The sequence below is a fragment of the Salminus brasiliensis genome, chromosome 23, assembly GCF_030463535.1.
Source record: "Salminus brasiliensis chromosome 23, fSalBra1.hap2, whole genome shotgun sequence".
NCBI lineage: Eukaryota > Metazoa > Chordata > Actinopteri > Characiformes > Bryconidae > Salminus > Salminus brasiliensis.
Genome location: NC_132900.1, coordinates 4628968 through 4643788, shown reverse-complemented (window position 1 = coordinate 4643788; position 14821 = coordinate 4628968). Strand labels below are relative to the sequence as shown.

The window sequence follows — 14821 nt, the reverse complement described above, 5'->3', positions numbered from 1 at the left end:
TAACCCATATCGATATCACCTGCTGATATCATTTCATTTCAGTTGTTCTTTACATTGTGTCAGAATTTTAGAACGAATGGACCAATAGAAATGCTTCAAATGCTTTTGTTTACATTAACTTTCATTGAAAGTTTAGATGTTTTTTTTCCTATTCCTGTAAAGATACTGTTTTAGGTATTTGCGCGAGAGCAACAAAATTGTTGTTTAGAATGAAACCTCATATCTCTATATGAGTCACTTTACAGGAGAAGGAAAAAAAATTGTTCAAGTTTTGACACAACAGAAAATAAATATAATATATAGGGAACATATCATTTATGCATCTATATACTTGCACATCGTCACTCTCACGCAAAAATTATTTACATTATATCCTTCGACTGCCATTAAACGTTAAGAGTTTTTCTTCTCACGAAAAGTTGCTGCTTTGGCCATTAGAGGTTTTTGATTGACAACAAACCTATGTATATATTTATACACTATATGGACAAAAGTATTGGGACACCTCATTCATTGTTTCTTTTGAAATCAAGGTTATTAAAATAGGTTTATCCTGCTTTAGTTGGAGTAACAGTCTCTACTGTCCAGGGAAGAAGGCTTTCTACTAGATTTTGGAGGAGCATTGCTGTGAGGATTTGATTGCATTCAGCGACAAACTCTTTAGCGAGGTCAGGGTGTTGGATGATCCTTCCGTTGATGATCATTCCAGAAAACACAGTTCTTCCACTGCTCCACATCTCAATGCTGGGGGGCTTTACAATCCTCTACTAGCCCACGCCTGGCATTAGGCAGCATGGTGCCAATAGCTTTGAGTTCCAGAGAGTCCTATTCTATTAACATCATGTCTCTACAGGGACTAGACAAGCTGTATGTGCATTTGCACATCTGTGTCAGCAATGGGTGCAACTTAAAGTAGCTGAATGCATTCATTGGAAGGTAAACTGCATGTAGCAAACCTGTGCACATGGAGAAGGAAGCAAAGGTGGAAAAGCTGCTCTCGCGCCGTGATGAAGAATTGAACACAGCAACAGAGAAATCAGGCTGCGAGCTGCTTATGCAGGGTGCAGGGTTTCAGTTTCTCTATGAACACTCCTGTAATTATTTCTCACAGGCTGCAGTTAATGATGACTCTGGAACCTCCAGTCATTATCTTGATGTCACTCCTTCTCCAATAGAGCTTATGAACTCTCCAGCGGAGCCGAGCTTGCAGGCTCAGTAATAAGCAGCTTGTTGTTGTTGTCAAGATCAGACACGTCAAGGAATGCAGCCCAAAAAACATCTCCAGCCAGTATCTCGCTGTTCTGCTTCGACATCAGCTCTACGATTCACGCTTTGCCGTAGCTTTGAGGAATCACTGTTTACACTATCTGTATCTGTTCAGTTACACGCCAAACAGCCATAACATTAAAACCACTGACAGGTGGAGCGAACAGCATTGACTATCTGGTTGCAATGGCTCCTTCCAAGGAGTGGGATCAACATATTAGGCAGCAAGTGAACAGTCCGTTCTTAAAGGCGATTCGCTGGAAGCAGGAAAAATGAGCCAGACTGTGACGGCTAGACGAGCCAGACTGGGTCAGAACGTCTCCGAAACATCAGTCAGGTCTTGCGGGTGGTTCCTGGTATGCAGTTCTCTAAAGAGGGACAACCAGACTGATTAGACTGAAATAATTCCGTTAACTAATGTAATCAATCATCAAAGCCCTAGCACACTATATTGACAAAAGTATTGGGACACCTGTTCATTCACTGTTTCGTCTGAAATCAAGGGTATTAAAATGAGCTAAAATTATTGTCTCTTTTATTGGAGCAACTGTCTCTACCGTCCAGAGAAGAAGGCTTTCTAGTAGATATACTGGAGCATTGCTGTGAAGATTTGATTGCATCCAGCGACAAGAGCTTTGGTGAGGTCAGGATGTTGGATGATCACCACCACACCTCATCATCCCCATAACACCCGACCGAACTCATCCCAAAAGTATTTGACTCAGAGAGTATAGTTACTCGACTGCTCCACAGCTCAATACTGGGGGGCTTTAGACCCCTCTAGCACACGCCTGGCATTAGGCAGCATGGTGCCAGTAGGTTCATCATGTTTAATTACCTGCTCCAGAGAGTCCTATTCTATTGGCTGTACTTCTCTACAGGAACTAGACAAGCTGTGTTTGTGTGTGTTTGTGCATCTGTGTTAGCAATGGGTGCAACTTAAAGTAGCTGAATGCTGAGTCATTAGAGGGGGTGTCCACAAATATTCGGACATGAAGTTACATACAAGTGGATAAACAAAGAGAGCAGCTTTGACCTGAGCTTGTTTGCATTGCACTCTTTCTGAGGACCTCTTTGTTATCAGAGCCTGAAAGTCAGACCTGCGGCCTCCCACAGGAATCTCACCTCAGACGTGATGGTATCTGAAGAACTGTCACGACTGAGGAGATTATGAGGGCCATGAAGAATGTAATCTTTTATGAGTTTTTATGATTTGATGCTAATATTTAGTGTATCAGTATGTGCTGGTTGAGCCGTAGAGCTGCTACTACCTCAGTACCTTCACAGGCTGATAGAGATTGAATGGCGTCGTTGTTTGCTCTGAGGTTTCATCCACTCTGGGTGTGTCCTGTACTTCATGTCTTCTTCACCTTAATCTGCACCATCACAGCCTATGTGTCTCTGTGACTGATCAGATCTCTTTCCTCCTTGTGGAGAGGTGTCTAGGTGTTGTCTTGAGCGGATCTCAGTGAAAGCCAGCGTGTGGAATCGCATTCGACACTTGGATCATTGGTCTTCTGAGCAGTATTGTGCAATCTTCTCGTCCTGCGGCTGTTCCGCTCTTCCGGTGAAGGTCCTCTTGGTGGAACGTCCCCAGGCGTTCATTTGGCTGCATATATGAAATATGTGAAATATGGCGTTTCCGGAGCGGATAGCCTGAAGTTGCTTATAGAAGCAGTAAGAGCAGAGCTCAGCGCTAGAGAAATGAAAGAGCAGTGGTTTCTGTCTCGCTGGCTGACTGTCTGTCTGCTGGCTTTCATGCTCAGTCACTGAATCATGAACCGGTCTCTGCCTTCTGACGACTGGTGCGCATTGTTTTCCAGTGTGAGCTTCTCTGGTACCGCTTTCACTCTGACAGCACGGCTCCAGGATTTCTAGCTTAATAATAATAATTACAAGGAAAACCAGGCGAGCCTAGTTTTTCTGGGCCTGCAAAGGGCTCGCCGTGGCTGCATGGAATGGTCAATGGCATTTCAGCAATGGAGAGAGGTTCTGTGGCATAAAATGACCTGTAGCATTTCATGAGACCCAGATGCTTAGTGCCTTTTGATGTAGACCAGATGTGAAGGGTCCAGGACCTCATGAACATGGCTTGTGACTAACGGGACATTAACAGTGCTGGGCGAGGCTGGCAGGTGAACCACCTTAAGAGGTTCCTCTACAGTTTCAAATTGAGGAACCTCAAGGGACCTCAAGTATCTAATATTCTTAACAGTGCATAGAGACTATAAGAGGGAAAGTCATGTTAATAAAATAATAATAAAAACAAACATTTAAAAAGGAAATAAAGAAAAATAAAAGATAAAATAATTAAATGAACCTGTAATAATAATAACATATCGCTTGAGTAAATGTAATGGTTTACGTTGTTGCTTAAAAACACTGAATCAGTGTCGGTCAAACCCTGAAGACCTGGACTTGGAGCCTCAGTGATCCAATAAGAGCGTCTACGCCATAATTAGTAGTCACTGCTTGTCAGACCAAAATTGATACTCGGTTCGAGAGTAAGGCTGGGGTTCGAGAGTAAGGCTGGGGTTCGAGAGTAAGGCTGGGGTTCAAGAGGTTAAAGGGATAAAGCAGAGTTTCAAAATTCAGATGGAAGCAGTCATTGCAGAAAAAAACTGACCGACTCCGATGTCTTTACAGCGGTGGTGAACGGAGCCAGGGGTTGCCATGACTACAACACAAATATGAGTACTTTATTTACTGTAAATACGGTAATTGTATTGTCTTGTATTGTAAACCATCAGACGAACCGTGAACAGGGTCAGCGGTGGTTCTGTGGTACATCAGCAAGGCATTCAGTCACTCCTTATACAGCTCTCTCTCTCTCTCTCTCTCTCTCTCTCTCTCTCTCTATTGTGCTGTTAACCTCTATGGATCTCGTGTGTGTGGTGTGTGTGTGTGTGTGTGTGTCTGTGTGTGTGTGTGTGTACAGTCAGAGTTCAGGGAGGAGCCGTTCTGGTTCTAATCAGAGTAGGAGATGGAGAGGAAGGAGAGAAAAGAGAGAGAGAGATGGAGAAGAGGGAGAGAAAAGAGAGAGAGAGAGAGAGAGATGGAGAGGAGGGAGAGAAAAGAGAGAGAGAGAGAGATGGAGAGGAGGGAGAGAAAAGAGAGAGAGAGAGATGGAGAGGAGGGAGAGAAAAGAGAGAGATGGAGAGGAAGGAGAGAAAAGAGAGAGAGAGATGGAGAGAAGGAAGAGAGAGAAAAGGACAAAAGGGACGAACAAGAAAAAAGAGGAGGATAAAAAAGGAGAGAAAGAGAAAAATTGGTCGAAGGATTGAGAGGAAAAATGGTAAAGAACGAAAGTGAGATTTTAAAAAGGAGCTGAAGAAAAGAAGGAAAGTGAGCGAGAGAGAGAAAAAGACCAAAGAGAGAGAGACAGAGAGAGAGAGAGAGAGAGAGAGAGACAGGGGAAAGAAGGACGGGTTGAAAGTAACAGCACCAGCCATTCCCATTCTGGACGTGTGTATTTTGGCTGGGCCTGTCTGGGTGTTTATACAGAGCCGGAGCTGCAGGCCTGGCCTCTCCTATGATTCCCACTGAAACTCCGTCACCATGTTGAGGGATGTTAGCTGCACTGCAGCGCCCTGCTGCTGGGCCTCGGTCAGGATGGGCTTTGTTTAGCAGAGTCTCGCTGGATGAGGGATGAGCTGGATTATGAGCAGGTTACAGTGCTAAGACAACGGTGTGACTGCAGTGTGTTGTGGGCTGGGTGTCCGTCTCAGTGATCGCTCAGTCCTGAGACTTGATTCGGGTTGTTTAGGGAAGCGAATCAGTTGAATTTGCTTTGCTGAAGACACAGATCACCCCAAAAGCAGTTCAGTTCGGGGAGGAAACACTTATACAATAGCCAGACAGTTTGATTTGTGTCCAGAAGATCTTAATATTCATAATAAATATTATAATTATAGTGTTCTCAATTATTTAATTGAGTATGAGATCCAACCTTCCTCAGAATGCCTTCATGATTGAGTAACTGTTTCTACTGTCCAGGGAAGAGAATTGAGAGGAGAATTGCTGTGAGGATTTGATTGCATTCAGCAACAAGAGCGTTTGTGAGGTCAGGATGTTGGATGATCACCACCCCACCTCATGATCCCCAACTCGCCAACTCATCCCTTCCAAAAGTATTTCCTCTGCTCTTCCACTGCACCACAGCTTAATGCTGGGGGGGCTTTACACCCCTCTAGCCCACGTCTGGCATTAGGCATGGTGGCCATAGGTTCATGTTTAGTCCTATTCTATTGGCAATACTTCTGTACAGGGACCAGACAAGCTGTGTGTGTGTGTGTGTGTGTGTGTGTGTGTGTGTGTGTGTGTGTGTGCATTTGCACATCTGTGTCAACAATGGGTGCAAATTATAGGGGTGTCCACAAACATTTGGACATATTGTGTATTTAAAGACACTAAGTTGCTGAATTTTGTTAAATGCTGGAATGGCCTTAAAAAAGTATTCTCTCTCTCTTTCTCTCTCTCTCTCTCTCTCTCTCTCTCTCTCTCTCGCTCTCTCTCTTTCTCTCTCTCTCTCTCTCGCTCTCTCTCTCTCTTTCTCTCTCTCTCTCTCTCTCTCTCTCTCTCTCTCTCTTCCTCCCCTCAGTGTGTCAAGGAGGGAATAACAGAATGACTCTTCTGAGCACGGTGGACGAGCACTATCAGAACATGGTGAAGATGTACAGCAACTGCACTGTCATTCTGGAGAACCTGGAGATCACATACACCTCCCACGAGCACGACCTGTCCTTCCTCCAGGTACAGATAACACACATCTCTCCCAGACAAACACACACGTCCCAGACCAGGCAATGTGGTACCATTCAGAATTGGGGCAGATTTTTTTTCACCAGCCACTCCTCACCACAGCTCCACACAAACCACAGCCCCACCCCTCAGCTGTGAGTAAACACTGACGAGTGAGTGAGTGAGCAAGCTGTACTTTTTAAAACACCCCTTGACTGCACAGAATAAATAATTACATTGGAAAAAAGGGCAACAAAATGTCTACATTTATACAAAATATATATATTTTTATAGTCTGATGACTCTATCTTAGCCAACCTGATCACATTGTTTGAGTAGCAGGTGAGCATTGCTGTCTAAATCCCATATATCCCATATACACACATTCAAAGTCGGACTCCTGCCAGAAAACAAAAGCTTAGAAACACTGCTGCAGTGGGGTTATTTACATTACTATGTCTACACTGCTGTCAACCACTCCAGCAGAAAATTTTATTATATTATTATAATAAAATATTAATAAATTATTATATAATTATATTTTATTTAAGTATTTTATATATATTAAATATATATATATATATATATATATATATATATATATATATATATATATATATATGTGTGTGTGTGTGTGTGTGTGTGTGTGTTTTTGTTTGTTTGTTTTTTATGAAAAACTTGTGCATTTATACATTTTCACTCATTCAACCCATATCAGATTAGCCCCACCCATTAAAAAGCGAAGTTGTAAGGAGTATGTAACTTATAAGGAATATAAAACACAAGATATTTACATGCACTTTATAGACAAAAGTATTGGGACACCTGCCCATTCATTGTTCCTTAAAATAAATAAAAATAAATTAAGGGTTTTAAAATGTGTGTGTCCTGCTTAAGTTGGAGAAACTGTTTGTACTGTCCAGGGAGGAAGGCTTTCTGCTAGGTTCTGGAGCATTGCTGTGACGATTTGATTGCATTAAGACGATTCGATTGCATTAAGTGACAGGAGTGTTAGTTAGGTCAGGACGCTACATGATCATCGCCCCACCTTCTCATCCCCAGTTCTCCAGCTCATCCCAGCCAAAAGTGTTAGATGGAGCTCCTTCCAGAGAACGCTCCACAGCTCAAAAACTGCTCCTTCTAGCCTACGCCTGGCATGAGGCATGGAGGCATGCTTGGACTAGACAGGCTGTTTGTGTGTGCATTTGCACATCCATGTCCGCAAAGGGAGCAACTTGGAGTTGCTGAATGCATTCATTAGAAGAGGTGTCCACAAACATTTGGACAGTTAGTGTATATTAGTTTGAAAGACAGCCTGTTTGGTCTATTAAAGCACACAGTCACTATAAACAGAGCTCAGAGGGTAGAGCTAAGATACAAGAAGGATGTAGCATATGGTCCCTTTAAGAGTTTGGAGATGGACGTTATCATGTAATGATGATAAATGAACATAAAACCAGTGGTTTTAATACACAGGGTTTAATTATGACACTTTTAAACTTTTTTCTATGCCTTTAGACCATTGAGGAAGTGGGTGGCTACGTCCTGATCGGTCTCAACAAAGCCCAACGAATTCCACTGAACAATCTGCGCATCATCCGTGGCCACACGCTGTACAGCGAGGGACTTGCCTTGGCTGTCCTGTCCAACTATAACTACAGCATCAACAATAACAAGGGCTTGAGAGAACTGCCCCTAATCAGCCTAACAGGTAAGACATGAGAAGCTGTATATAGACTGTAAACACAAAGCCAGGCCAACTTCAGATGATAAAGTAACTGATTACAGAGGAATGTAGATGGCTTCACCGCTCTAGAGTGGTGCAACTGTCTAACTGCCTGCTGTTAAGAAACAGAAGGTCATAAGTTGGAATCCTATCAACACCACAGCCCTCCATGATCAGGAGTCTGAGAATAGGAAGGTCTCTCTCCTTGTGATGGGGGCGGGGGGGGTTCTAACCTGCAGATGGGAATAAACAGTAAACAGATTGAAAGGGGCGGAGCCACAGACTAAACATCTTGCAGAGTATTTAAGCTGTTTCAGCTTCAGGTCATTTAGTAATGTTTTTCGAGGCTTAGCTCAATAATCAGATTGTTGGAGCAAACTGAGATGCAGAAAAAATAAATAGATAAATTATATATATATATATATTATATATATTAAACAGTTTGATCTAGTAGGATGTGCTGAGACTAGCCCTACTGGCACACAGCTGTTGTATTGTATTTATGCATTCATATTTATTATTATTATTTATTATCATTTATTAATTTGGCCTAAAATGCTACTGAATATTGTTAATGTGCGGTAGCATTAATGTAGCATTCGCTGTATAGTCATTCTTATTAGCATCCAGTGCACTGCCATCACTAATCAACATGTGCATTCTTCTTCTTCTCAAGAAATCCTCAAAGGTGGGGTGAGGTTTGCCAACAACCCTTTCCTATGTAACGTGGACACCATCCAGTGGGCCGACATCATGAGTACGAAGGACAGTTCACAGTTCGTCAAAATTGATCCCACTATGTCCAAAGACTGTGAGTAGACCCTTTAGAGCCATGAAGAGTTTGTGGGAATGCAGCGGTCACTCAGTCACAGCATACACTGCCGTTCACTCAGGCCACTGTTGACCCTTATCTGCAGGTTTCTGTTTGATTTGCTTTGGTATGAGCGAGAGCTCACTGTTTCTTCCCTCCTCCAGGTAAAATGTGCCACTTGGACTGTTACAACGGCTCGTGTTGGGCTCCTGGCAAGGGCAACTGCCAGACCTGTGAGTAGTAAATATTCAGGGATGCTTGCTGGTGGAATTAAATGGCTCCTATTGTACAGCTCATAAATACTGCAGCTTGTAGGTGCCACTGAATATTTAAGAACATTACAGAAAAGCTTTCAGGAAAAGTGCAGAGTTGTCAAAGCATTGGGAATGTTTTTAACTCCGAAATGCAGATGTGCTTGCTGGTTCCTACGTTCCTAAACAACTCTTTGACTGTTGTGATTAAAACATATAAAACTGTATCAAAAGTAGAGAATTAAAGCAACAAATTATTATATATATATATATTATTAATAATAGGAAGAATATAAGAATATTTTTATTGTCAATTATAATGTTATTAATGCTTCCAAATTACCATTTAAAATGAGAAATACGTACATCTTATATGGTACACAAACATAATTAGAGGGCCAAATTAAATGCCTGTGGGCCACAGACGCTGTGGGACGTTCTCTAGAAAACTAAGATTTTAACTGTTGTGTTTATTAGGTCTTGCAAGGTTGTTATGGCTCCTTTGACTGTTTTTATATAACAGTACATATATATATCTATATATATATATATATATATATATATATATATATATATATATATACCCTTCGTTACATTGCATAAAAACAAGTGTATTTGTGTATGTATGTGTGTGTGTGTGTGTGTGTGTTGTAGGCCTGCAGGGACTTTCGGGATGAGAATACATGCAAAGACGCATGCCCCCCTCTAATGCTTTATATCTCATGCTCTTCAGAGTCTGTAGATTCATGTGCTGTTTCCTGTGTTTGTAGTTACGAAGCTGACGTGTGCGGAGCAGTGCTCTGGAAGGTGTAGGGGACCTAAACCAAGCGACTGCTGCAACATGCACTGCGCTTCTGGATGCACGGGACCCAAGCCTACAGAATGCCTGGTGAGGAAACTGATGGCTTAGGATTTACAAGCCTGAGGTTTAGATGGTTGTATATATCTGTATAATCATATACGCCTATATATCTTAAAGGCGCAGTAACAAATGGTCCAAATTAACTACACTTTTTGTTTTTGCTTAGTATGTTGGTAGTCAGAATGAAGGTAGTGAGCACATTAATTGTGACCATTTCTGTTGGTCCACATCTCATACAATTAAAAAAAAACTATTGCTCAGCAGCAGCAATTTACTGCATATAACATTGCTTGTAACATTGTAACAATACAATGTGCAATTGCCCTCCCACATGTGCAATTAAGGGTCAATTTGCAATTATCTATTAATAATCTGTAAATAGTGTTGTTTTTTTCCTTGAGTTTTTTACTTCTATTATTTATATTGTGTATATATTATTAATTTATTTACATTTGCATCTGAATGTCTTGCTATTTCTTTGCTGCTGTGACACTGTGAATTTCCCCACTGTGGGACTAATAAAGGATTATCTTATCTTATATCTTATATATATCTTATAATATGCTAACACTGAAGTCTGCAGGGATCGACAGCATGAGCTAAGATTCTTTAATGAAAAAGTAATTAAATGTAGATGAAGATAAAAACTCTAAAATTAAAGGTCTATTAGGTCTTGCAAGGTTGTTAAGGTTCCTTTGACTGTTTTTATTCCTCATTCAAGTGGATTATCTGATCTGCTCTGAAATATCTTCTGAAAAAATATATATAAATATATATTCATATAAAATAAGATGAATATTATATTACATTGCATAAAGACAAGTGTGTTTGTGTATGTGTGTGTGTGTGTTGTAGGCCTGCAGGGACTTCCAGGATGAGAATACATGCAAAGACGCATGCCCCCCTCTCATGCTTTATAATCCCAACACCCACCAGCTGGCCCCCAACCCTGATGGGAAATACAACTTCGGGGCCACATGCGTCAAGAACTGCCCACGTAAGAGCTGCACACTGCACTGATTTTGGCCATCGTTTATTCAGCTGGATGCAATTAAGAATCAAAGACCCCCTTTAAGATTAAATGTATTCCAGTGTGGCACAGCAGCAGGACTGGACTTTACATTTTAGGACTTGCATCTACACTCTTAGCAAAAAGGGTTCTGTGTTCTGGTACTGGTTCAAAAAAGGGTCAGATAAAATAGATTTGGTGCTAGAACCATTTTAAAAACATGTTACAGGCTTTCCGTTGTGGTGGAGAACCATTTAACCATGCAGAGGTTTAAAAAAGTAAAAATGCATGTATTTACTATGTACAGTGAAATGTGTCCTCTGCGTTTGACCCATCTGTGGACCCATCACACAGCGGTGGGCAGAGTGGGATAAGGGCCCAACAGTGGCAGCTTGCCGAGCCCGGGTATCGAACCTACAACAACTTAACGAATAAAGGTTTCTTTAAGATGTCCTGGTTCTATATAGAACCTTTTGTAAGGGTGTAGACTAGCATTATGTGACAAAGAATTTGTCTCTGTTGTGAAAAAACCCTCCAGAATCTCCAAAATAGGAATTTTACAGGAGAAGGAAAAAACGGTGTTAACTTCCAATGGAAGTCAATGTAACAAGACTTGATTCCTAAGCCATTTTGAGCATCTCTATTGGTCTATTCATCATTACATTTTAACACACAGTAAAGAACAACTGCCAGATTCACAATATGTCAAAAATTTAAAACGACAAAAATGGAGATAAAAGCTTTTGCAACAGCAACAATATGTATATTTTAAGGTAGTTATATGAAATATTAATTAGTCTAGAGTATTATTTATATTTATATTTATATTATTATAAAACATTAATTCAGAAAATGGACAATATTTGACCTCAGATGTCGTCAGTTGGTGAAGGCCGATCCTGGTTCTTGAGTTTTGCACTGGAGCTACAATGCTAATGCAATGGCTAAAGTAGCTAAAAGCCATGAAAGCTAAAACCCTATTCATTTTATTTTATTAAAAAGTAAGACGTTTGTTTTTGCCATTATATGAACCCTTCAAATAATCTCAAATGGACTTGCTAACATTATGTACACAAATGTTCAAAAATATGGACAAAATACAGGCTACTGTTAACTGTGGCAGTTAATTAGCACAGAGCTAATTGCTGTAGTACAGACCTCTGTTACTTGTTAGCTACATTAGCCTTATAGCTTTAGAGTAAAATGAAGGAAGCTTCAGACTCCAAACATGTCTTCGCTAATCAGCTACACTTCTGGCAAGCTGAATATTTGCATTTTAGCTGGAGTATGATGGTATCCTGATACCTTCATTCCTTCTTAGTTAAAATGTGAACAAGCCCAACCAGAGCAAAGACAATGATTCAGTCTTGAATCGTGAGCTTGCATCTGTTAGCCGGCTTTGTTAGTTTCTCAGTAACACCATCTAGGAGCGGCTCAAACCCAGAAAAGATAGCTCCTCGTCAATGTTTTGTTACTCGTTCGCCAAGAATCTGTACTTTATGCCTCCTGGCTGACTGCTGCTATCTTCATGCACGTCACAGATAACTACGTGGTCACGGATCACGGCGCCTGTGTGAGATCTTGCAGTCCCGGGACCTATGAAGTGGACGAGGACGGGGTCAGGAAGTGTAAGAAGTGCGAAGGCCTGTGTCCAAAAGGTAAAATCCCTCTCTCGCTCTCTCTATACATCTCACACTGTCTGGACGCTGGTGTGTTGCGTCAAAATATACATGTCCAAATGTTTGTGGACACCCCTTGTGATGAATGCATCCCGCTACTTTAAGTTGCACCTATTGCTGACGCAGATGTGTGAATGCACACACACAGCTTGTCTAGTCCCTGTAGGGATGTATTGCCAATAGAATAAGACTCTCCTACACATGGTACACACAAACCTATTGGCACCATGGTACCTAAAGCCAGGAGTGTGCTAGAGGGGGGTAAAGCCCCCCAGCAGTGAGCTGTGGAGCAGTGGGAGAACTGTGTTCTCTGGAATGATGGATGGTGGTGCTCCTTCCAGTACTTTTGGGATGAGTTAGGGATGATGAGGTGGGGTGGTGATCATCTAACATCCTGACCTCACTGACGCTCTTGTTGCTGAATGCAGTTAAATCCTCACAGCTATGCTCCTCCTTTTTAAACATCTAGTAGAAAGACTACCATGGACAGTAGAGACAGTTAGTCCAACAAAAACAGGATAATACATTTATATATATTGTTAATTTATACTCTTGATTTTGTAAGAAACAATGAAATAGCAGGTGTCCAGATACTTTTGTCCTTTTAGTGTTTATAAGATACCATTGTATTAAATGGGCTTCTATTAAAACTGTGTTTTGTGTTCTTTTCTACATATTAGGAATTTACTCTCTGGGGATATCATGTGCTACAGCTGTGGCAGAAATACTCAGTAAAGATATCAGGTTAATTTTTTGTCATGTGTTGCCATCTTCCAGTGTGCTCTGGACTAGGAGTGGGTCACCTGGCTGGAGTCATGTCGGTCAATAACAGCAACATTGACTCATTTGAGAATTGCACAACGATCAATGGAGATGTTTTAATCCTGACGACAACGCTTCAAGGGTGAGCCGAGTAAAGAAGTGTCACATTTAATACTGAAAAGACACTGGTAACCTTCTTCAGGACAGCTGTCTTCATGCAGACTTTGAATCCAGCCCTTATCCATCTCACCTGATCCAACTAATTGAATTAAGCCTTCAGGAGTTCTGGATTGGCTAAACGAGGAGCATTAGATTTAGGTTGGAGTTTAAACCTGCAGGGTGGGAGCTCTCCAGGAAAAGGGTTGAAGGAGGTGGGTGGGGGTTACCCGTGTAACAGTGTTGTACACAGGCTAAATCAGTGCGGTCCAACCCCTTGTAACTCTTGGAGAGCTTTGTGTTCAACACTAATCCACTCCACTTTATCCAATCGAAATCTGAATAGAGTCTTCTGAAGTTCTTGATGGGCTGAATGGGGTGTGTTAGATTTGGTTAGCTTCTTGATTTGGTAGCTTTTTTGGTAGCTCTCCAGGAGGAGGGCTGGATGCCCTAGTGATCTTTTGTGTTACTTTAATGGGGGAAAATGTGATATTGATTTTTTTCCAAACTCAAATCTTCCAATTTTCAATTTGTTTGCAGAGATAAATTCACTAAAACTCCAAAGATGGATCCAGCTAGACTCAACGTTTTCAAAACAGTCAAAGAAATCACTGGTGAGTAGAGTAGTAAAAGCCTTGTGTATGTGTGATGTGTGTTATATCTGTGTTGATAGCCCAAATTTAGTCCCAAAGCCCACAGCATGTGCAGCTTAGTGGTTTCCCAGCTGATTAAACTCATCTGCTATTTCTTAAAGCCCTTAATCAGTTGAACTGAATATAGTAGGTAACGCTGTGGGCTTCCATGACTGCCGAATAAAACATGGTTTAATATGGGGTCTATGAGTAACAGCTCTGCTGATGAGTAGTGGGTAAGTAGTGGTGTCACCCACCCTGAGGCCTGAATTTGGTCCATGTTTATAGATAACAGTGTGTTGTACAGTGTCAGAAACCTCTATTGGAAATTATTTGATGCTAATTGGTAGGGATGCACCGATCCGATGATTAGGATCGGATATCGGCCCCGATATTAACCAAATTAGCTGGATCGGGTATCAGATAATTAGGCCGATCCATAGAACTAATCCTTTTACTTTTAAGTTTATATGTTTGCAATGTTTAATTACTTACTTCTTATTTACTTACTTATTCTCAGGTTTATTCTCAATATTTTGATACATTTTATTTATTTCAATATATTTTAAGAAGTTTGGCTCCTTTTTTATTTTGAATTTGAATGCTGTGTATTATATTTAATAATTATACATAATTATTTATAATTTATTAATTTAGTGAGAAATAAATGCACTAAAGAAATTTAGTGCATTTATGTATATGTGTTAATTTGTTATATTTAGTTTTACAAAGTTAGTAAAGTAATGTGTAAAAAGGTCCTGAAGCCTTAAGTCTCTCCCACATGGTGAGATATATGGATTATTAATTCAGCAGTGGTATCGGATTGGTATCGGGTATCGACCAATATGCAAAGTTTATGTATCGGTATCGGAACTGAAAAAGCTGGATCGTTACATCCCTACTAATTGGTAAGATACAAAATAAACT

At 40.9% G+C, this 14821-nt stretch overlaps 1 protein-coding gene across 1 annotated transcript in view; it reads left to right on the top strand.

Annotated features, from left to right (window-relative positions):
- Positions 1 to 14821, top strand: part of egfra (epidermal growth factor receptor a (erythroblastic leukemia viral (v-erb-b) oncogene homolog, avian)) — a 99632-nt gene that overhangs the window by 44077 nt on the left and 40734 nt on the right. The window contains exons 2-10 of the mRNA XM_072669379.1: positions 5867 to 6018; positions 7525 to 7717; positions 8409 to 8543; positions 8708 to 8776; positions 9565 to 9683; positions 10512 to 10653; positions 12207 to 12323; positions 13122 to 13248; positions 13803 to 13876. Coding sequence (XP_072525480.1) covers positions 5867 to 6018; positions 7525 to 7717; positions 8409 to 8543; positions 8708 to 8776; positions 9565 to 9683; positions 10512 to 10653; positions 12207 to 12323; positions 13122 to 13248; positions 13803 to 13876 — 1128 coding nt within the window. The remainder of the gene's footprint in view (positions 1 to 5866; positions 6019 to 7524; positions 7718 to 8408; positions 8544 to 8707; positions 8777 to 9564; positions 9684 to 10511; positions 10654 to 12206; positions 12324 to 13121; positions 13249 to 13802; positions 13877 to 14821) is intronic.